Source organism: Platichthys flesus, chromosome 14 (assembly GCF_949316205.1).
Source record: "Platichthys flesus chromosome 14, fPlaFle2.1, whole genome shotgun sequence".
NCBI classification, from domain to species: domain Eukaryota; kingdom Metazoa; phylum Chordata; class Actinopteri; order Pleuronectiformes; family Pleuronectidae; genus Platichthys; species Platichthys flesus.
Genome location: NC_084958.1, coordinates 12,543,107 through 12,564,935, shown reverse-complemented (window position 1 = coordinate 12,564,935; position 21,829 = coordinate 12,543,107). Strand labels below are relative to the sequence as shown.

Below are 21,829 nucleotides of genomic sequence, written 5' to 3'. Positions count from 1 at the left end.
GATGTCTACAGGAATGAGGCTTTATTCATCCCCACTCAAAAGATTTAGTACAAAAGTTCGGGCTGTACACGGGTTAAATTCATAGCTTGTTCAAATAGTTTTTTTGTTCATTTTCTGTCTGACCTCGGTAACTTTAAAACCAAAACCAAGTCCTCACATACAAAACAAAAAACATGGATAGAGTGCTCTACCTCAGCGTTCACTCTGAGAATAACCACATAACTTTATAGTGGTGGGACGGCAGTTAGCAGAATCATAACGATCAGAAAAAGTACAATAAATACAAACTGAAGTTGTGTATTGAAAAATACACGTGAAGTGAAATATGCAGGGGAACAGAATAAGGAAAAACAAGGAATAAAAAAACAACACGTGTCCCTGATACGACTGAGTTTGTTGCTGTTGTGGAGTTGTGCAAAACAAGTCCTCATTTGTGTTACTGTATTCTACATATAAAAGACAGTGCTTTGTTTTGTCCAAAAGGAGAAATTCAAAGAGAGACAAGGCTTTCTCCTGAACGACCACCCAACAATATCGTCCACTGCTACATGAGATTTACAGAAAAAAAGCCTGTCTGTCCCTTTAGTGCTTAGTTGGAGGGGGGCCTGGCGTTGGCGCTCGGCCCAGAGGGCAGGGTGACGCGCTGCTCATCCATCCGTTTGGCCTGGGAGCGCATGATGAGGCTGAAGAAGTCCTCATCTGGTACGGTGGGCCCTCGGACCGGAGGGGGGGGAGGGGCACAGCGCTGGTCATCCAAACGGGACCCCTGGAAAGAGAGCGTAAAGGTTGGGATCTGATAAGAGAGAGCGCACATTGCTTTTTCTGGGGGGGGGGGTCAAACACTGATTATCGGGTTCCACCCAGTACCTGGCACTTGACGAGCATGTTGAAGAAGTCGTCGTCAGCCTCAGCGTTGTCTGCATTGGCCATCAAGTGGTTGAGCACGGCCTGGTTGCTGTTCTGATGGAGCCGGAGGCCGGGCAGGCCCCCCCCCGCTGTCGATGGCTCCTCTAACCGCCGGCCTTGTCCGCCCGTGATGTTGGCAGACTCGGACGAGGCTGCAGAGGGAGAGAGGTTCAAAGAGGAGACGGATGAAGATGATGTGTTTTATTTCAGAGTGAAGAAGTTCCTCTGGACGAATTGGGTAACTCACATTTCCTGATGGCTCTTGGAGGCTGCTCCGGGTCACTGTTCAACGACACCCTGCTGCCCTGATCCTGTATGGAGCAGCGCTGGTCATCCATGCGGTTGCTCTGGAAACGGCTCAGCAGGTCAAAGAAGCCCTCGTCTCCGAGCATTTCAGGACTGAGACGCTAAGGAGGAGGAGAAAACCAACGTGAAACAGAGCAGAACAGGCCTTGTGTGATGACGGCTGTCTGAGACTGGATGAGGCGTGTGTGTGGTTATCAGCTGTGTTACCTTCTGAGGTCCCTGTGCAGACGTCTGACTGGTGTCCAGCGTGTTGCTGGTGTCCTGGAGGACCTTACTGGAGCCTCCGGCCTTATACTTCTTCCCGCGGAGACGATTGACAAAGAACAGCTTGGCGGTGCTCTTAGCCAATGAGGGTTTGGGCGGTTTGGTCAGGATGTCGCTGTTCCACTTCTGATTCTTCACAAACACACAAACAGATTATTTACCACAATGATGAAGGAAACATTAGTAGGGGAGACAATAAGGAGAAATCTGGTTTGTGCTGAATAAAGCTGGAGACTTTTGGACTTACATTCAGCTTGTCTGGAGTCAGTTTCATCAGCTCCAGGTTCTCCATGCTGTGTCTCCTGCTCATCCTGGGTTTCGCTCCTGAAACACAAGAAAACTCTTTCAAACCTGTTGTACAAACGTTATAACATCATGTAGAAAAGAAAGGTTTGTGAACAGTGGCTTTTATTTACCATGCTGGTTGTAGTCTATATCTTTATTCTCTGAGAAGGTGGAGTTATTTGTGCTATAGCTCAGACCCAGAACCATCTGGAGGTCGGACACATTCATACGGGCCGTCAGCTCCCCACTCCTGTCTCCAGTCTGGAAACAAAGAAAGGTTAGATTTACAACTGTACAATACCTGAACATGATTTGGAAGATTTTAAAACATTTTATTCATGAACCTCTTTGCAGATCTCCAGGTGCTTCTCAGCAAAGTGCATGGCCTGATCATGGTTCCCCAGTGCAGTGTGAGCATTTCCTAAACTCCAGCAAGCACGGCCTTCCCCAATCCTGCAGCAAAACATGTTTAAGTCCATGTGCAGGGGCTTACTAAACACATTCTGACCCTTATAGTGAATGTGTGTGTACCTGTCGTTGAGGTCCTGGGCTATGATGAGGTGTTTGAGATGGTAGTCTATGGCTCTCTCATAGTCCTGGAGAAGGGTGTAGGTGTTGCCCAAACTGTAGCAGGCCTGGGCCTCAACAGCTCGATCTTTCAACTGCCTGGCCAGCTGCAGTGTCCTCCTGACAAACACACACACACACAAGCTGGGTCAACACACTGCAGAGAGGCCTCAGTCATCCCCTGCATCTGAGGCCCACTTGTGCAGGGACAACATACAATGTCATACACAGGAAGGTGACCCTGTTTTTATTTTAGAGATTTTATTTTAACAGTTTTAAAAGTTGGCAGGTTTCAAGATACTTGTTCAAGGAAAAGGAGAAAGTAAAGCTTAATTTATGCTTAGTGGTGTAACACACCTTACCCAATATTGATATCCTGGTGACAGTTATGTACAAAGTGTTTGCTCAGTGAACCACCTTCTACACTGCTGACTTGGATACGACAGATAAAATATGAGCACAGAAACAAAATGTAAACTATTAACAGTGCACAACTTTAGTCAGTCAATCAGTCTAATCCAACCTATCAGTTTAGATACTTGTTTATCAATTTATCCTGCCACCCTATCTGAAAAATGTACATTACCACGTCAAAGCCTGTTCAGTACACTTTGTTGTATCTATGTACTGTTGTATTTTCAAACACAGAAAGTTTTTTAAAAGATTCATGTGTGACTTACTTGTAATGCTCGGCTGCCACTTCAAATTCTCCCAAAAAGATGTAGGCGTTCCCCAGGTTGCAGTAAGCGCGTCTCTCTGCCGAGCGGTCACCAAACTCCTTCGCTATGAGCAAGCGCTGAAATAGAATCATCGTTTATTGTTTCTCTTAATTAAGAAACTGTAAATAGAAACATAGCTTCTACTGAAACACACACATTTCTTTGGATTGACAAAAAATAAAATTTTCAGGGTTCCCTGCACCTGGTCATGAGAAGCCACAGCTTTGCGGAAGTTTCCCAACAAATAGTGTGTGTTGCCGAGGTTCCCATACGTCCGACCCTGGGCGGCCCGGTCTCCAAGCTCCTTCACTATCGCCAAGTTGGCCCTGAGAATCCACCAACAATCAAATCAGACAGCAACTAGCGCTCTACAATAGGTATTTGATATAAAAGGTATGATAGCAGGCATTGTATCATTAACATGTACTGCATAAAAAAAGATTACAGATTAAAAACTCTCTCACACACTGAGCGACTTACTCGTAGTACTCAGCTGCCTGCTTCAGTGCGGTCATCACCTCCTCTGGGAATTCTCCAGGCTCAGCTCCGCTCCAGCAGATACTTTTGCCTTTGGCGTGGTAAACGTTCCCAAAATTATACAGAGCTCGCGCCTGACCCACCTGACACACCCCCGGGAAAAAACTGTCAATATTTTGCCAAACCTTCTCATACTCTACTGAATATTCCACTCTTTAGATTATCACTTGAGTGCCTGAACACTCTATTGCCTCACCTTGTCAATCATGTCTCTGGCTATGTCCAAGTGCCTCTGACAGCAAACTACAGCCTCATCAAACCGCCCCAACACCTTTAATGTGTTGCCAAGGTTACCACTGGCTTTGGCTTCCCCGAGCAGGTCCCCGATGGTTCTATACAACGACATATCATGTTAGTAATACAGTAATGATCTGTTCGCAGAGATAGGAGCACCGCTGTATGTCTAACCTGGTCAGGGTGAGGTCATGCCGGTGGAACTCGAGGGCTTTGGCGTAGTCGTGCAGGTGGAAGTACGCATTTCCCAGTTGGCTGTAGATGGCGCTGAGCACCTGCAGGTCCTCTGTGCCCACCTGGATGGCAGCCTCGAAGAAGGAGACACCCGCTCTGTAGTCGCCCACCTTACAGAGCCGCTCACCCTCCAAAGCCAGCTCCAGGCAGGAGACCTCCATCCTACAGGCAACAGAAGCAGAGTCTGGTTAGAACACGGTGGAGAAAAATATTAAATGGAGGGGCTCAAATGTGCCAAGAGTCCAAATACAGTAATGAAGCCAAAGTTGAAGAAGCTTTGGAGAAACAGATCCTCTGTGGCTGTGACGAGCGGCCAACTGACCGGACCTCTTTCTAAGCAAAGGCTTTCCACCGGGGAATATTCTTGAGCTACTTCCTTCCACATCCAGAGAACAATGGCTCCAGCTAGAGTTTCTTTGTTATGGTAGAACTCACATCCTTTTGACATGCCTCAAAATAAAGTTGGTTCTTTTTACAGTCACATGAGGCAAAGAACAGAAGGACACATTTGATCATTACTCGGTTTATTAGCCTTGAATTAGTGCTACAAATAGTTTAAATGTTTTGTGTTGCTTAGGAGTTGTATATGTTTCAGCCCATTGACTACCAGCTGCATTTGGGACGGGATATTTCTTCAGTCTTCATAACACACATGAATATTTACAGATGGTCTGGCAGTTCAGATTTGTGAGTTGGTTCTCAAAAGTCAGTCTTTTTAATATAAGAATCTAGAATGGCACTTAATAGAGTGCATTCCTGGATAGCCAATAAAAAATGTAATGGGTTCTTCTCTGACCAATATCACATCCTAAAGCCCTCCAGCAAACAAACCAACCCATGAACAAACTGGTGTAAACATAACCTCCTTGGCGGAGGTGACAATCCGATTATCCCCGGTGTAAGACAATATGGCTTGTAAGCTCAATGCTCTCTACTCCTAACAATGAGATTACTAAAAAGAAGCCGGTTGTTTTTTTACTCTTAAAAACAAATCTGGATTGCAAAAGATGCAGCAAATGGCCTCATGTAGTAAAACAATGTGAAAGCAAAGGACATGATTTATAACACAATTAGTAGTGCTTCCTCCGAGTCGGCTAAAACACCACTAATTTTCAGTCTCAGGCATCTCTAGCTCAAAAGAAAGGGAGTGTCAGACGATTGCTGGTGGTTTAGCTGCAAAATGCTGCCTATCTGTAGCTTTAGCAGCATATCTGTGCAGAGCAAAGACAGAGTCTGCCAAAGCTTGTTTTTCAGGAAGCTGTATTGTTGGAAGGAGATCAGCTTCACACAAAGTCCTTTCAGTTTGTTTATCTCCAGATTTCCTACAGTACCCGACCCAAGGCTTTGTCTAAAACCTATCAAATAAGTGATCCACAAACACAAGGAGGAAACTCTTACACTACTACCGTTGGACCCAAGGGGAGTAGCTTGTTTCATCATCCAGCTCAGCTATAATTATAAACAATGGCAAAAATGGTCTCCTGAATAGTTGATTAAATAAAAATATCTTTTGTTTACTATCACGTGGCAAACACCAGCCTACCTGCTTTGTGTCTAACAACAACAACAGGAGCACATGCTACAGCTGAGAGGAGTCTACAAACTCACAGACTGCTGCTCCTTTTCTTTCTCTGGCACATGGAGAGATTAGCTCAACAAAACATCGTAGCCTATCTGAAAAGAAGATCTTGTTTGTGGTTCATTTAGGTCTAAAAAAATTACCTTCTTTTCTTGTGACAGCAAATCCATCTGACGTCACAGAGATATTTTCGCATTGCACGTCGGAAAGCCCTCAGTGAGACGTGTGATGTGGTCATAGTATTAACTTCCTATGCATGGCAGCTGGGAAACTGTTCGACCAGCAGTTTCTCAGTTAATCTGCTTAACTTTCTATCAGGTTCTTTTCTGACCTGGTCACCTGAGCTTATGGCTGTGGAGTGTGCACCCGACAGATTAAAACGTTGCTAAGGAGATTTATTCGAGGGTTTCAGACACAGGCAGACTTTGTAGTAATGTGTATAATGGAATCAATAAAATGGAGGCCGATGATCCAGCATCTATTGGAACAAAAAGAAAACAAACAACGTCCCAGCTTGCAGACACCTGCTCCATTCAAATGAAGTGGACACACATGTGGCGAAAAACAAAGCTGGCCGTGATGAATTTTTCAGAGCTCATTAAATATTGAAGCTGGAGTCTCTTTGTGTTTAGCAGGTCACACCTGCTGCTGGAGCTCTGGATATATGAGGACAGCTGGTCAATGCCTTTGTAATTTTTTAGTCAACAAACTCACAGAGGGCACTATGACAAGAAACTCCCACTCCACAATTTGTATATCCACACAAAACCATCAACAAGGCAACATCCTCAGTTACTTGGTACTGATGCATTCTATGTACGTAACAAGTATAATATAGTCACAATTACAGAGAGCTTTTCTTCTCTTTGCCATCAACTAATACATCCCTTCTGAAAGTAATGAGGAGGCAAACATTAAAGGCTGTATCAAGTCACAGTTTCTACTCTACAACTACAGCTGAGTTGAGAGAGGAGATTCCTACCTGTAGCGGACATGAAGGGACTGCTCCTCAGCTTGCGTGCTAACCACTGAGCAACTGGTATCCATTGAAGTGCATAATATGAGGGAAAATCCCAGTTTTGTTCCTGAAAAAATCGTGGCGTTTAAAACAAGAGCTGACGGGAATGAAAAATAAAATCTTTGGTTGAAGGGGAGTTAGGAGGAGGCGATCCAAATAAAAAAAAAATCAACCAACGTGATGAAGTACACTAAAGTCCCTCTGCCGCTGAACGCTGAGAGGGAACAGTAACCCCATGAGTGTCAGACAGAGCTGCAGAGTCCGGAGTGTCAGTCCAGCCCGGCTGCTTTCGTGCACTGAGTGTTTTGCGTCACTGCACCTCAACCTCTCGTCAGCGGCCCTCTGCAAAGAGAACACAAGATGCTGTATGTGAAGCCTCATTCTGGCCACACAGTGCCATGGCAACCCCAACCAAACAGTAGCGTGCACAGCGTGGAGGAGGCGCACAGGCAGGGAGCGAAAGAGCAGGAGCGAGAATGGATGGGGGGGCGGGCGGTCAACACAGGCAAGCTGTCAATCAAAGACAGTGACTCAACTCATCCAGGATTGGAGACGTGCGTATGTGCGCCAAAGTTGCAGCAAGGTGAGAGAGCTAGGTTCGCTATAGCAAGCAGAAAGTCCAAATGATTAATGGAGAAAGATGTCCCTAAATCAATAGAGAGTCACAGAAACAGACCACTCACTTTTTGCAAAAAGGAAAAGAGGACACACTTATAAATCACTGTGATTGTGACTTCCACCAAAGGAAAGGACAGTGATAAGCAGGCTTCATGGATTCAGATAAACCGCACCAAGTAAAGACCAGAGCCAACCATGACCTCATTTATCCATGAGGTCATACAAGCCGCACCCATTTGTCCCCCAACTTTAACTCATCACACCCTCCCCTCCTTACACACACACACTCAAAGGAAAAGGACCAAGCATTAATTATATTTCTCTGCTAAATAGCAACTAAAAGACAACACAGACATAAAACAAGCAGTGTGCATATTTAAAAACCTTTCAGAGGCTATCTTTCATTTCTCTGATAATTCCAGTTTACTATGTCCTGAGAGTTGAAACACATAAAACTGTCAAAGAAACTGTTTTTATATGTGAGCATTTTAAATGACATCATTGTGTTCTCTTTACACCAAAATGTCCAGACCTACACTAAAGTCACTCATTGGTGACCTCTTCCTACTGCCTTACCTTATTTTCTTAACAAATAAATATGATTAACTAAATAACAATGTGAGCATATGATGTTCATGAAAAGTTATTTGGATGTAACGCTTGTGAATTTGACACTGAAGACAAGCAACCCAGGTTTGAGAGTCCAAGAGTATAACATTTGTTAAGCTAGAAAAAAAAACACCCCAAATGATTAACTAAGGATTATCAGTAGCTATGTCAGTATATTATCAGATAGTTACTAAATGAATGGATCAAGTTCTGCCCAGAAAGTTGAAGTGAGCCAACGTGGTACTTTTTACCTGGTATTATTAGCTCAGCACTGAGCTCATTCTGCAAGAGGAGCGCAATCTTAAAAACAACGACGACTAAAAATAGCAACAGAAAACTGTTGGGACAACAGACGACACCTCCACCGGGCCTCATTAACGTCAGTTTTTCCTCAGCATTAACTGAGGTTAAAGGTTAAAGCTGATACTGCTGTTTCTCTCCCAGTGAGTGGATATCTGTGGTTGAGAATCAAAGGGGAACATTGCTGTTGATTTAGCACTTTTCTACCATAATCCACAAATTAAAACTAAACAGGCTCTACCAGGTTAGGCCTCCTAAATTAAGTAGTTGTGATTAAACAACTAATCTCAAAAGAAAAGACGTAGCCTTGCATGAACATGAACAGTTAAGTGCATGTTGCAGCATTTTCCACCATTGTTTGCCAATTGGGTGTGTTTCCCAGAGACCTGCCCTGCTCACAGAATTTGTAAAATGGAGAAATGATGTGTGCTTACATGCACATAAGAAAATAGTTCTTTGACATAACAGCGACAAGGGAGGTAATCACTTAACTGAGTCACATGCAGGACATGATTTCAACCTGGACACACAGCAGATGTGATCTATTTATTTGTGCTTACAGCCCACTGATGCACTGAACTGCCTCTAACCTCAAGATCTAAAAATGGAAATGCCACTATACTACAACACCATGATCCAGCAAAACCTTTGACCAAAACAACAGAAAAAAACAACTGAACTGAGTAATTGAATACTGACCGGTAGTTCTTCCTCACAGGAACAGGAACTCTGAATAGCCTGGGAGGAGAAGTGTGGTGACAAATGAATAACATCACACAGAAAATAATCAGGTGTTGCAGTTGTAGTAAAGACATATGTACAGCTGCCAGTTTATTATTAGGTACACCAACCTAAAACCTAAAACCAAGTATAGAGAATAAATATAAGGGTTTGGCAATAAAACATCATCAATAGTAATATTTAAAAAAAATCGACATATACCGTTTTAATGCATATGCATAATGTGCAAGTACAATTAATTAATCTGCCTCAGGATTATGAAATGTTTTGTTGCTTATCGAGTCATTTTATGTTTATAGAACCTTCACTCAGGAGTCTTTAAAATGAAAAGAAATAATAGTATGACATTTATCAATATCAACTAAATAACAGGGTGATGTCTTGATACAATCTTTAGGCACATAGTCCAGCCCTTGGTATTACAGCACAGAGGTATAAGAAACTTATGTTATTACTTTGAATCAGCAGATTTCTAAAGGTTTAAACACTGAAGCACTTATGGAAATACTATTGTATTGGACTGCACTAGTTCTAATACACATTAACTGTACATGTCACATACTAAAGGTTCATGTGTGAGTGTGATGTCTGATGTGTAAACTACATAACATTGGTGCATTTAAATGCAAATACTCTCATTTCCTAAATGAAGTACACACAAACTACTAATATACTACTGTGTACAACACATGTGATTGTTACACATGTCATTTGGGCATGGTTAGTAGCACCACTGACTTCTCTGTCACTATCAGCTCCATTCATACACATAAACTACTACACTGTTGAGAGAGGACGCAGGACTCCGTGGAGGAATGTAAACATCCGACTTTCAGAATGAAATGTCAGAGGTTCCGCGAGTGAAGTAAATATGAGAGGAGCCATTTATCTAGCTACAGTATCAGCACCAGCTACAGGTTAGCTAGTTAGCATGCTAGCCGCTGAACTTACGTTAGTCGGTCCAGTTCGAACAATGGGGGACTTCTCCTCTGTTTTTGGTCTTCACTGTTTCAAAAGAATAAAAAACATGGGTCCGTTTAAAAAAATAAAAAAACGCCCGTAATTCATAGACGATGACATTAACTTCCACCTACGGCTACATTCTCTTTATAACTTGAGCCAGAGTTACTTCATACTTCTCTGGGAAAGAAGTTAAACCTCACTGCTTGAACTAGCGTATGTGTTTTTCGAGGAGCAGCCAATCAGAGGGGGACATTCAAAGATAGCCACGCCCCAAGGCACAGCGATTGGACTAATAGATTTGAATAGAAAAGAGATGACGTAGGGTAAAATTGCTCTCTCTCTCTCTCTCTCTCTCTCTCTCTCTCTCTCTCTCTCTCTCTCTCTCTCTCTCTCTCTCTCTCTCTCTCGCTCTCTCTCTCTACCTCTCTCTCTCTCTATATATATATAAACACAAAGTTTGCCATTCTCTGTTATCATCAGATCTGTTTATTAATGAGCTCTAATACACAGATTCTAAGGTATTTTACGACAAACAGTTCAGACCATGACCAACCAACTGTGTCCAGAGCAATTCAACTGAGCACTTGACTTAAGATAAGATTTTTCTTTATCAGTCTCAATACAGGGAAATGTGCCTTGTCACATCAGCGACGGGAAAGGTGACGATAGAAACATCTGTTGATATAATAAATAAGTAAAGACAACAGTCTAATAACGGGATATAAAAAAAATGATAATTATAATATATAAATAAAATATACAATAAGATAGATAGATGGATTGATAGATAGACAGATAGATAGATAGATAGATAGATAGATAGATAGATAGATAGATAGATAGATAGATAGATAAATAGATAGATAGATAGATAGATAGATAGATAGATAGATAGATAGATAGATAGATAGATAGATAGATAGATAGATAGATAGATAGATAGATAGATAGATAGATAGATAGATAGATAGATAGATAGATAGATAGATAGATAGATAGACAGACAGACAGACAGAAGGTGGGAGGGACAGACGGATACTTAAATTGCCTTTGTATGTAAAAAACACAAACAAATTGTAACAGAAACCAGGGATTTGTTGTTGTTGTTGTAGATTCGTGCAGTAATGAGGCATCACCTGGTCTGTGCAGGAAGTTGAAGTCAACCTGAGAAGCTAAACTTGAACGAGGACATTTAGAGGGGGACAGAGAGACAGTTCACACTTAAAGTAAAAGTTCAGGAGGCCGGAGGTTTGATTTGATTAATTAGTAATGAGTGACCCTTACTCCTTGTGCTAGTTGATGGGAACAATATGTCATTTATTTGATCCCCAGAAGGTGATAAACTAGAAGGTTTTGCATGTATTTTCAGAATGTGTCCCACACTGTGATTTTTGTAAGGCGTCAGAAGCCAAGGTTGGAAACTACTAGGTTATTCTGTAAAATGTTTTTTTAAAGCACGTTGAATCATCCAGCGGTGTGACCTAGGTGGTAGAGTGGTCGTTCTCCAACAGGAAGGTTGGCTTGGTTCGATCCCCACTCTCCCAAATCCACATGCCGAAGTGTCTTGGCAAGATGCTGAACCCTTAAAATTGGCAGTATTAAAAATAAAAAATAAATAAATTAAATTATATTAAATTAATCCTGAAGTATGCAGATCGCTTCTACGCAGGAAGTGCGCAGTTCGCTTCTGCGCAGGAGGTAAATAAATAAAATAGGTGTATTTTTTTTTAAATCAGGTTCGAATATAAAATTTGGACGCTTTTTTTTCTATTTTGGGCAACGTTTAAAATATATAATTTCTATAAATAAAGTACTGAGGTGTTACCTGTCATCTGTTGGGAGTTCCTCAACCGTTGCCTAGCAACCAGCCTCCGCCTGTATGGCTGCAGAAGCGCAGCGCTGCCGCGAGGATTCATTATTAATGATGCCACAGAAACTAAACCTGTCCGAGGAACAGACCATATGTCGAGAGAGACACGGAACCATCGAGTCAACATGACGTGTGACAGGAGCGCGACTGTGGAGCCGATCAACTGTAAACTGTGAAAGCTGAAGGAGTCACAACCCGAGTAAGTCACCATCACTACAAGCAGAACGAAATATTACAGCTTCATCGAGGCTGGAAGTGAAACACAGTCCTGAAGTGTCGAAAGGGATTGGGGATTGCACGTGTTAGGTTTTCAGTGCAGTAGCTTGGAGCCTGGAGCAGTTAAGTACAATATTGAGGTACTTACTTATACTTGTATTTTACTACACTACAATTCTAACTCTACATTTATTTGACAGATAGAGTTAATATATTACTTACATATTTTCCAGGCAAAACATATCTGTTTATATATAAGATGCTTCAATACTAGGGTTAGGGTTAAAAGTTAGATTGAAATACTGCAGTTTAGTTGTAATTCTACAATTACTAATATAACACAGGGCTAATATGCAGTTATTATCAGTTAATTTATACATGATATCCATGCTAACCTTTCTAAATTAAACAAGAAAATGTCACGTAATTTTGTGTTATTACCTCGACACACACACACACACACACTACAACACACACACACACACACAATTACTGTATGTAACCTAACTTCTGTCCACACAATGTATGGATTGTTGAATAACTGGCAGCTTAGCACGTCGCCTCACAAGTTGTGTTGCTAAGTGTTGAGCAGGATCTCCACAGGATCTCCACTATTACCTCTTCTGTCTGAAACACAGGTGAAAAGAGGGTGAGCCCAGCGTCCACTTATATTTTCCTTTTGTGGAGAAACAGAGTCCATGGAGGGAGGAGACCCAGAGGAGTCGGACGGGGATGTGCAGGGATCCACCGTGCTGTGGGAGAGATGCATCCAGCAGAGCATCTTCGTGGACCTGAGTGAGGATGAAAGTCTGCACTTCAGTGATTTAGAGGCTTCTTTGGATTTGCATCTCTCCCAGGTAGAGTCTCCTGCCTCAGGGGCCAGCATCCATCTCAGCGGTAAGTCCTGGGGTCACCAGCAAAAATTCCTTTACGTTTGATCTTTTAAACATTTGCTTGCTTTTTACATTCATGCAGCGTTTGTTGTTTTAGATTCCATGACACATGTTCACTGTGTAAACCTTTGTGGTGTATTAAACTCCACTAGAACAATTAAGTCTAGTGCGTCATCCTGTCTTTCTAACTGAGAAAAGGGATATCAAGCTGTGGCATTTTACCCACAAACTGTGTTTCTACAACTACAGTGTCTGCTGAGTGAATATACTTATTCATTCATAACACCATCTGTAATACAATACATGAGCAAAGTTGGTACTTACTAACGAGCGGACTGTAGGCCTTTATACACATTCAAACAAGGGAAAAGACAGAAGTGGCAGATTCAGAGTATGTCAAATTGTGGACAGATGATTGAAAAGAGGAATCTCAAATGAAATAGTTCATGTGACCTCCTAATTGAGCATTTTTTCGTTGTTGACATCCTTTATTTTGCAGGGAGCGCGTTGTCAGCGCTGGACGGCTCCTCCTCAGAGTCAAGTGTTGAGAGCAGTCCAAGTGAGAGGGTGGTAGAGTTCAAGACCAAGAGCAGTGTCTTACATGAGTCTGTCCAAAGACCAAACACTGTGCAAGATGAGCTACCGTTAAAGCAGGGCAATGAGGACCCAGGGCTAGATACCAGTGACGAGGATCAGGAGGACCTGCCTTATGATGGTGAACTTGCAAGCCCCTACTTCAACAAGACACCGAGCACTGAGGGCGACACCAGCTCCGATGGAAGTGAGACTATTGGTGGAAGTCCTGATGGTCCTGGTCTGCTTGAGTTCTCAACAGCAGATGGAGATGAAACCTCTGAACGTTTGGTTTCTGGTTCTGATGAACCAGGAACTTTGTCACAAGAGGATGAAGGTGCCAAACTGGTAAACTGTGTTGATGCGTCCAAGCCTAGCGATGTTGCGCCACCATGCCCGAGTCCTGCAGATATTAACCAGTTGTTGCTGCGACACTTCACCCAGGAAGAGCTGCTGCGGCCGGGTAGGCTGATCGATGCAGAGACCCTGCCGGAGGTGTCCCTAATGGAGAGCACGAGCTGGGCCCCCACATGCAACAGCACTGCAACTAATAACAACCACACAGAGATCCCTGCATGTGATTCTGAGATCTTCTCTGACAGGACTGATGAAAGGAGTCATACTGCATCACAAAGCTCAAGTTTAGAGAGGAGCATTGATAAATCCAGCAGAGACTCAAACCAGAGCAGTGGAGACAACATTGCCACAGAGGCAGTGGTGCAGGAAAAGTCTGAAGAAGAGGATCAGTTTCAGAGAGCCCCTCTTGTGCGCACCAGGTCCTTCTGTGAGATGAAGTACGGTCAAGGTCAAGTCCACTACCCCCTCCCTGATTTCTCCAAAGTTGCTCCTAAGGTAAAGATCCCCAAAGCTCCAAGTGGCCCTTCCAGACCTGCTCCTCCGACCCCCAGCCCCATGCACAGAGCTCAGTCCTCTCCAGGGATGTTAGACTTGATCAGCAGAGTCCTGGAGGATTCCGGCCCGCAGCCAGAGAAGGCTTATGTCTTCAAGGATGAGGTGACATTTTTTTTCCTCCTATAACATGTATGTGAATGCTGTGCTCCCAGACATAGAACTAACATTTAACCGGGGTCTCATTTCTTTAGGCTGAGTATGATAAATTACTCAACAGATTTGCTGAGGCGGACAACCTCATTGATCAAATGAGACTAGGAACCAATGTAAGTAAAACCGAAAAAATATCCCAAATAAATTAGATGTCAATTTTTGATGCAAGTTACCTATTTAATAAACTTTTTTACGGACTTAGCCCTCCACAGATCTAATGCTTTATTCTGAGTGTGATGATGATCATCAGAGAAACTTAGCCGAGGGAAGCCATCTTGGATCCTTGGCTCCTCATCTTCACCCGTCAGGTACGATGTCTTCGTGTCATCTGATCTTATGAAGGATCACCGCTTTGCAGTGAAGTGCAACTGGTTTCCATAGTGACAACTGGAGTCAGATGACACTGTTCTGGTTACACAAACACCTTTACTTTGCTATCGAGCAGTCAAATCAAGGAGTGTAAACTGGACTAATCACACAAATATTTGACTTTTAACATAATATCTGATATGTTAAATGCAATTTGTAATTATTTGAACATTTGAAAATAATGTACACTATATCAGACATGCTTTACTGTCTTTTCTATTTTTTATGTTGCAGAACACTTTGGTCAGAGGCGAGGAACGGTGCCGCAGAGAAACACCACAGAGGTGATCGCAGCTTCCCATCGTCAGCCTGAGGAGGGTCTCAGTGATGGGGAAAGAATGACTGCTGAGCTGAGAGACATCATCAGCACGTTCATGCAGAAAGTAAGTTTGACATAGTGACAATCTGCCAAATGAAACAAAATATCTAAATCGATTATCAAACCTTCTTCTACCCAGGCGGAAGAGATAAAAACGATTGTCAGCAACATGTCGATAAGCATCGAGGAACAGCAAATGGTAAGAACTGTTGACTTAGAATAGAACTCTTTAGAATAAAATATAAAGGAATAGAATACAATAGAAATACTATATTGTTATTGCATTATTTAAAATCAAAAATGATTGTGCCGCTCCACTTGGTGCATATCAACATATAACACAATTTAATCATACTAGATATCAAATACACACTCATAAAAAGAACGAAAACCGTTAATATAAAGTGCCAATGCTCCTCACATCATGAGATTGCACAAAAACGTTCTACAACCACATTATTGCACAATCCACAGAAGTTATTGCAAAGTTCACCACAGTTGATAAGAACAGGGTTATTAGAGGCAGTTTTCATTATGTGTGTTGATTAAGAGTTTCAATTAAAGGAAAGAAACTGTTCATGAGTCTGGAGGTTTGAGTTTTTAGTGACCTGCAGCGCCTTCTTGAGGGCAGCAGGTCAAACAAATAGTGGCCAGGGTCAGGTGTTTTGGGCTCTAGACAGGTAAGGAGGGCATTTATGATGACTTGGAGTGAAAAATTATAAGAAATCTGGATTTTTAGCACTTTCTTTTAGTAATTTTAAGGGAAGTGTCATGTTTCTGTCTACTTTCCTTTTTGCTTTTCCCTAAATGTGAATTGTGTCCTCTGTCAGATGTTCAGGAGCATGATGGATGCTCAGGACCAGCTGGAGAGGAAATACATGAGTACGAGGGACGAGCATAGAGCACTGGAGATGCAGAACTACATGGGTCTGTCCAGGAACACCGGCAGCTTTGACCCAGACAGGTTCAAGAGACGTTACGATCGCCAGCATGTAAATGTGTTAGTATCATGTCCGTGCAGCCATTCATGTGTGCCTGGTGTGTGTGCTCAGGCTGGTGGAGGGGGACATATTCAGGATAGGGATGCACCTCGACGACATAAAGGAGATGATAGACAAAAACCTGTGTGAGCAAATTTCCCCACCCCACTCGTCCTCCACTCCCATGCCCATGAAAGACGAGCTGCATGTGAGGCCCGGTTCTGTCTGCATGCTCACCCCCTCACCTCCGCCATCCCTGCACGAGGTAACCAACTCACAGACACACCCATGAAGGTACCAGTACAGTTTCTGCCGGTCTAGGAGCTGAGCTGTTTGAAAAGAATGTCAGCTCCTCACTTGGTCCACAGTCAAAGGTCTCAATGGATTTTGGACTGATCGCGATGACATTTTGTGCCGACCTCTTTCCTTGGCGTTTGTGCATGTTTGTGTAATTACACCAACCACAAATGGTCTGTGTTGCAGGGTCCATGTGCAGGATTTTCCACTTTGACTTTTGAGATGGAGCCACAGACAGAGGAAGAAGAAGCGAAGGAGGTGGAGGAGAGGAGCAGTGAGGAGAGCGATGGACAGGAGCACAGCAGAGAGCTCATAACCGCTGACTCTAAACTGAAAAATACTGGATACAACTGTCAATCACGGTAAAAATAAATTCAATCATGCATTATTTTGTAGTTAATGCCCTATTCATTTCATAATAATATTCTCTTTTCCTCATAGTTGTGATTAACAATGTGTATACCATACAATCAAATGAGAGTGGATATCCTGGTTAGGATGCAAATATAATACACCACTGTTGTGCATGTTCCATTGTCATTATTGTCTCCTGCTATAAACGATGTGAGTGGCGCTTGTTTGTGCGTCTGTGCTCAGATAATACACACGTTCTCGGCCTTCCCGTGGGCAGATCGTGTTTCGGGTACAGGTACAGTGCTGGTGTTAGGTTTCCACCGTGCAGAGGGACCAGTGTGTTTGGAATCGGTGTGAGCTGGTTTTCCTCTCCATCTTGTTTAAGCAGCTCACTGGAGAGACTGGACGTCCAGAGAGATGACGAGGAGGAGGGCAATGAAGAGGAGAGGAGCTCTGTGTTGTCAGAGGGGATAGTTCATGGTAACATCTTAGCACACCCGAGCAGAACCAGCTCAACCTCCAGACAGACGGATCGGACACCTGAAAGGTCAGTGTTGTGATGCTAAAGTCTACACGAACGTATCAAAGAGCTAAGTGTGCCTTTAACATTTTTAATACTGCTCTCCTCTGAAATAATTGATGGGTCATACAACTAATCTGTCCTGTAATCTGTCACAGAGTTAGTGAGCTACTTTAGGATATGTTTAAGTCTGTGTTTATTTATTTAAAAGGGACAATGCACATAAAACAACATTTGTATTCAGACCAAAATGTACATTTTCCAGATTTACTCATGCAGATTAGTTTTCTACTGAAGTCTTAAGATGCATCCACTGCACAAGGAAAAGCCTTCATACTATTAAGGAAAACTCCACAGACTGAAAAAATGCCTCCACATTTACAGTTTTTCATTAATTAGCTCAAAATGTCCTTGTCTTTATTGTGGCTGCAGATGTTGCACCCCAGACAGTGTCCTTATCCCTGAGGGTGAATGTGATCTGGGTGATGGTGTGAGTCTGGCCGTGGAGGTCGCCTCTTCCTCTCATGCATCCAAACGCTCAGACACCCAGGGCCACCCAGCGCCTCCTCTCAACTCCTCATGTGCACCACAGGTCAGTCACAGATAACAGTCGGCTTGAATGACAATTGCCTCTTATAGCTCTTCAAGATTATCAGGGATGCTGCTTGAGTTGCAGTGGTTATTGAGTTATTTAACCAGACGTTGTGTTTGTGGGGTGCAGCGGCTCGTGAGCCCGGAGACAGACAGTGGATTTGGGAGCTCTTACTTGAATCTGTCAGCCTCTGGATCATTTCAACCAAACCTGCTCATCGAAAAGTAAAAAAAAATGGATTCACTGACTGATCCACTTCACATGGGTCCTGGTAGAATAACACTGATTGGATGTGTCAACTTCCAGTGTGCGGTCCCACTATGATGGTTTAAGCAGCTCAGACGGTGAGGGCTCCTGCTCCAACCTGCAGACAACCATCCATCCAGTGTCTCTGAATATCCGGCAGTGGTCTGACTCCAACCCATCGCTCCAAACGCAGTTCTGTGGTGCGGCAGCTGCAGTGGACCTGTGGGTGGAGAGCACCACCACGGAACCTGTAGTCCGGCTACAGGGTAAGAAAACACTTATCTTGCAATCACAATGCAAAGCTCTGTTTTTGCTTGTTCATTCTGATGATGAGTTACTTCTCCCCCCTTACTGAACAGGATCTGACCCCGGCCTGCCTGCGCTCCTCAGTCACTGTGTCTCTGAACCTGTACTCAGCACTACCATGGATTCAGAGGAGAGAGGCAGCCCAGTGAATTCCTGCTCCTGTAATAGGTCAGCATATCCTCAGGGGCCAGCCGTGGTGGTGGCCGACTGCTTCACTACTCCTAAGCAGTTGTTTCAACAAGATAACACAGTGAACCTCTCTTTGTGTGTTTAGTGAGGCCATATTGGCCTTGCAGTCAGAGGTGTCCAGGCTGAAGAAGGACCTGGAGGAGGGTTTGGTTCAGCTGCCTCACCTCGCACAGAAGATGGACTATCTCACCTCCAAGTACAGGCAGGGTCGTCAGGAGCGCAGATCGAAAACCAGAGCCAGGACTCACCTCAGACAGAGCTTTAACAGGTGAACCTGATCCTGGCAATGAATGAAGATAAAGGACAGTATTAGATTGTATTTGTGTTAAGTTAAATTGGTTCACAACCAGGTGAAAAACTTGTATTATACTGTGTCCTTACTCTTACTCTTATACTCCCAGTCCAACAAGAATAGAGGACTGGATTTCTTCAGACATGGATCCCAGCAAAAGCAAAGGTAAATCACTGACATGGTGGCCATACACTAAGTCACTCAGAAGAGAAAGAGAGACATAGTAGACCTCTGCTAAGGCCCAACAGAAAAGATTCAGTAAATTCATACTGCACCAAATTATACAGACTCTTTGAAATCAGTTCCATAATTGTGCCTGATTTCTTCCCAGTAAGATTAGTAAATTATTCCCCCGGGAAATTTGAGAAAATACCAAAATGAAATCAATGCAAAATCCCTTTCCTTTCTGCAAGTGTGTCTCTACATATCAGCGGGCAGATAATTCTGACGATATTCATTCCTTGTTGATCATCTGCTCCCAGGTACAGACCGTGGGGACACAGCAGGGTGCGACATCATGTTGCAGTTCCACAGTTCGTCTGCAGGGAGCAGAAGAGGCAGCGGTGTGCGGTCTGGGCCTGAGTTTCAGTACAAACTTCAGGAGCCATTACTGTCCAGCAGAGGTCAGGCATTCAATGATATTTCATTAAAGTACATTCTGCATTTCTGTGTTCATACTTTATTAGAGTATATTCTTTCCAAAGTAAAAAAAAACAAAACACATTTTACTCCTTTAGGGTCAGAGGGAAACTACTCAGTGAAAACTTCTGGTTTGACCAGCTCCATGTTAAAAGGTGGAGCTTCTAACCGTTCTGCCGATCAAAGACCACAGCGTGAGTAGCTTTCTCATCTGATGTTCAAAATATCAACATTTTAGTTTCTCTGTGATTCAGTGAAACCACATAAATTTGACCCTATCAGCTCTATTTGTCTTTAATGGACAAGTGAACCTTAATTCAATGAATAATGAAGCAAGAAGCCAAACTCTGAAACAAAATAGACACATAGACACAAATCATCATCTCCTGTCATCTGTTATCACTAGAAATATATGGCTGATTAAGAATCATTCATATATTTTCTATATATTTGTATTAGTTTCTCTTGTCAGTTGGGAGAATAGTGTGTCTGTCATGATATTGTAAACAGGGTTGTAAATATGCACAATGTTGTGTATTAGTTGTTTACACACTGTTCTGATTCTCATGTCAGCGGATGTCATGGAGAGTTTCTACTCCAGGAGGAGGTGGTCTCCCCTCTCTTCCATGGCCCTCCAGAAGCCTCTCCTCCAGGTCGGCTACGGCTCCTCCAGCAGCCTACCTGCCAGGTGAACTCACATCTCATGGGCAACACAAACACACCACTCGTTGAAAGGTGACAGTTGTGTCATAGTATCTCAATATCTTGTCATCAAATCCAGCTATAAGCTGAGAGAGCTTCCACCGTCCACGTCCAACCACAGGAAACGTTCCACCCAGTCCGACTCAGCTCTCCTGCCCAGCAACGTGTTCTTCCAGCGGACACTGTCCCCGGGGTCAGCAGCCTCAAAGACTGTCAGCAGGACAGGCACACGCAGGGGGAGCAAGGTGAGAGCCCTCATCTTTCATCACATGCATGTGTAGAGTTGTTTATAAACAGGAGCATGTGCATGGTGAGAGCAGTTATTAGCTGCCGTCCAATCAACATGTTACGTGGCTCATGATAACGTTTGCTGTTGTTTTCTAGGAGGATGAAATGAGCAGGACTCTGGACCAGGCTATTGAAGTGGCCCGCAGCATGAAAAGGACCACGGACCGGATGGCCAAGAGACTGTCAGCTGACCTGGGCAAAGCTCAACTCAACAAGAAACTGCACAACACGCAGCCACTAGGGGGCAGGAAACACCCTGCATTCTAACATCCCAGTTTGTCCACTAATCTGCCAACATCTCTGATAAAAGATGGAGAATATATTTTCATTGAATTATAAAGAGTTGTCTATCATTTTGATTTATTTAAGGTGCTGTTTGTGTTAAATTTATTGTTTTGTACACAAGTCTAAATTTGTAATAGGCAAAATAAAGTGTTAAATTATATCCTCAAATGCATTTTGCTAGGGTTTTGGAGTTTTTGTTGATTGACAGCACTTTTTTTATTACCCCCACCTAAGAGGTTATTTTCACAACTGTCTGTTTGTTTGTTTATCCGTTGGTTTGTCTGTAAGCATCTTTCCACCATACTTGGAAAGAGGTAAAACAATGTTCCCATGACTGAAAACGCAAAAGGATGCAAATGGTCACATTTGTGATCTTTATGGGTCAAGAGGTCACTCAGCAGATGAAGTAATAATCACAAGCTCTATGCCCAATGTTTCAAGTCAGTGCACCTGTCTCACCTACATCTTGTTGTCTTCTTCCTCCAAAGTCTTAGCAATCCGATACCCACACCAGCCACAGGGCAAAGAGACAAAGTTAAATCAAATCAAATCTCGGTCGGATTGGTATTATTGTGTTTCAGGAAAAACCCTGTACGCCTTTATTTCAAATGAGTATCAACTTTTTTCCTTGGAGCTAATGTGCTCACTCGACGGCTCTAATGTCCGTCGCACCACAGTGTCTTCTTACCGAGTTTCTGTACTTTGGCTTTATGGCCCGGCTCCTGTCGCTATCGCGGCTCCGCTGCTGCCGGGCTGTGCTCAGGTTTTTGTTGTTGGGTATTGGGTTTCTCTGTTGTTCTGAAGAGGGGTATCAGTAGAGGAGATGTGTCCAAACAACATTCCAGCGCCGTCCAGTCCGATTGTTCAGGGAGCAGGGAGCCTTCTTCTCAGGGTGATTCCTAACCTGTGGATCACCAACATGACTCACTAGACACAGTGCCTCCTCAACCAGTT

At 43.3% G+C, this 21,829-nt stretch overlaps 2 protein-coding genes across 4 annotated transcripts; one reads left to right on the top strand and one right to left on the bottom strand.

The window, feature by feature from the left end:
• Window positions 1–4: 4 nt before the first annotated feature.
• gpsm2 (G protein signaling modulator 2) lies at window positions 5–10,077 on the bottom strand. Of its 3 annotated transcripts, XM_062404495.1 has the most exons (16): window positions 9,869–10,077; window positions 8,876–8,914; window positions 6,614–6,991; window positions 3,993–4,214; window positions 3,781–3,916; window positions 3,528–3,667; window positions 3,250–3,373; window positions 3,009–3,124; window positions 2,293–2,448; window positions 2,106–2,214; window positions 1,893–2,022; window positions 1,724–1,800; window positions 1,420–1,608; window positions 1,154–1,313; window positions 868–1,058; window positions 5–766 (listed from the first exon to the last, which is right to left on the bottom strand). In XM_062404495.1, exons 3-16 carry the CDS (start codon window positions 6,676–6,678, stop codon window positions 590–592), a joined length of 1,992 nt encoding a protein of 663 aa, XP_062260479.1. In that variant the 5' UTR covers window positions 6,679–6,991; window positions 8,876–8,914; window positions 9,869–10,077; the 3' UTR covers window positions 5–589. The 3 variants fall into 3 exon arrangements, with proteins under 3 accessions (XP_062260479.1, XP_062260480.1, XP_062260481.1); XM_062404496.1 differs by lacking the exon at window positions 6,614–6,991; XM_062404497.1 differs by lacking the exons at window positions 6,614–6,991; window positions 8,876–8,914; window positions 9,869–10,077 and adding an exon at window positions 4,303–4,978.
• Window positions 10,078–12,664: 2,587 nt separating this feature from the next.
• LOC133968845 (protein AKNAD1-like) lies at window positions 12,665–20,959 on the top strand. Its single transcript, XM_062405064.1, is given in 21 exon segments — window positions 12,665–12,863; window positions 13,359–14,446; window positions 14,497–14,610; window positions 14,700–14,805; window positions 15,101–15,249; window positions 15,325–15,384; window positions 16,016–16,149; window positions 16,238–16,430; window positions 16,649–16,824; window positions 17,175–17,363; window positions 17,769–17,928; window positions 18,058–18,149; window positions 18,226–18,440; window positions 18,534–18,648; window positions 18,755–18,937; window positions 19,071–19,126; window positions 19,444–19,584; window positions 19,699–19,794; window positions 20,174–20,288; window positions 20,382–20,547; window positions 20,687–20,959. Coding segments are annotated over 21 exon segments (3,918 nt in total). The 3' UTR covers window positions 20,858–20,959.
• The last annotated feature ends 870 nt before the right edge of the window (window positions 20,960–21,829 follow it).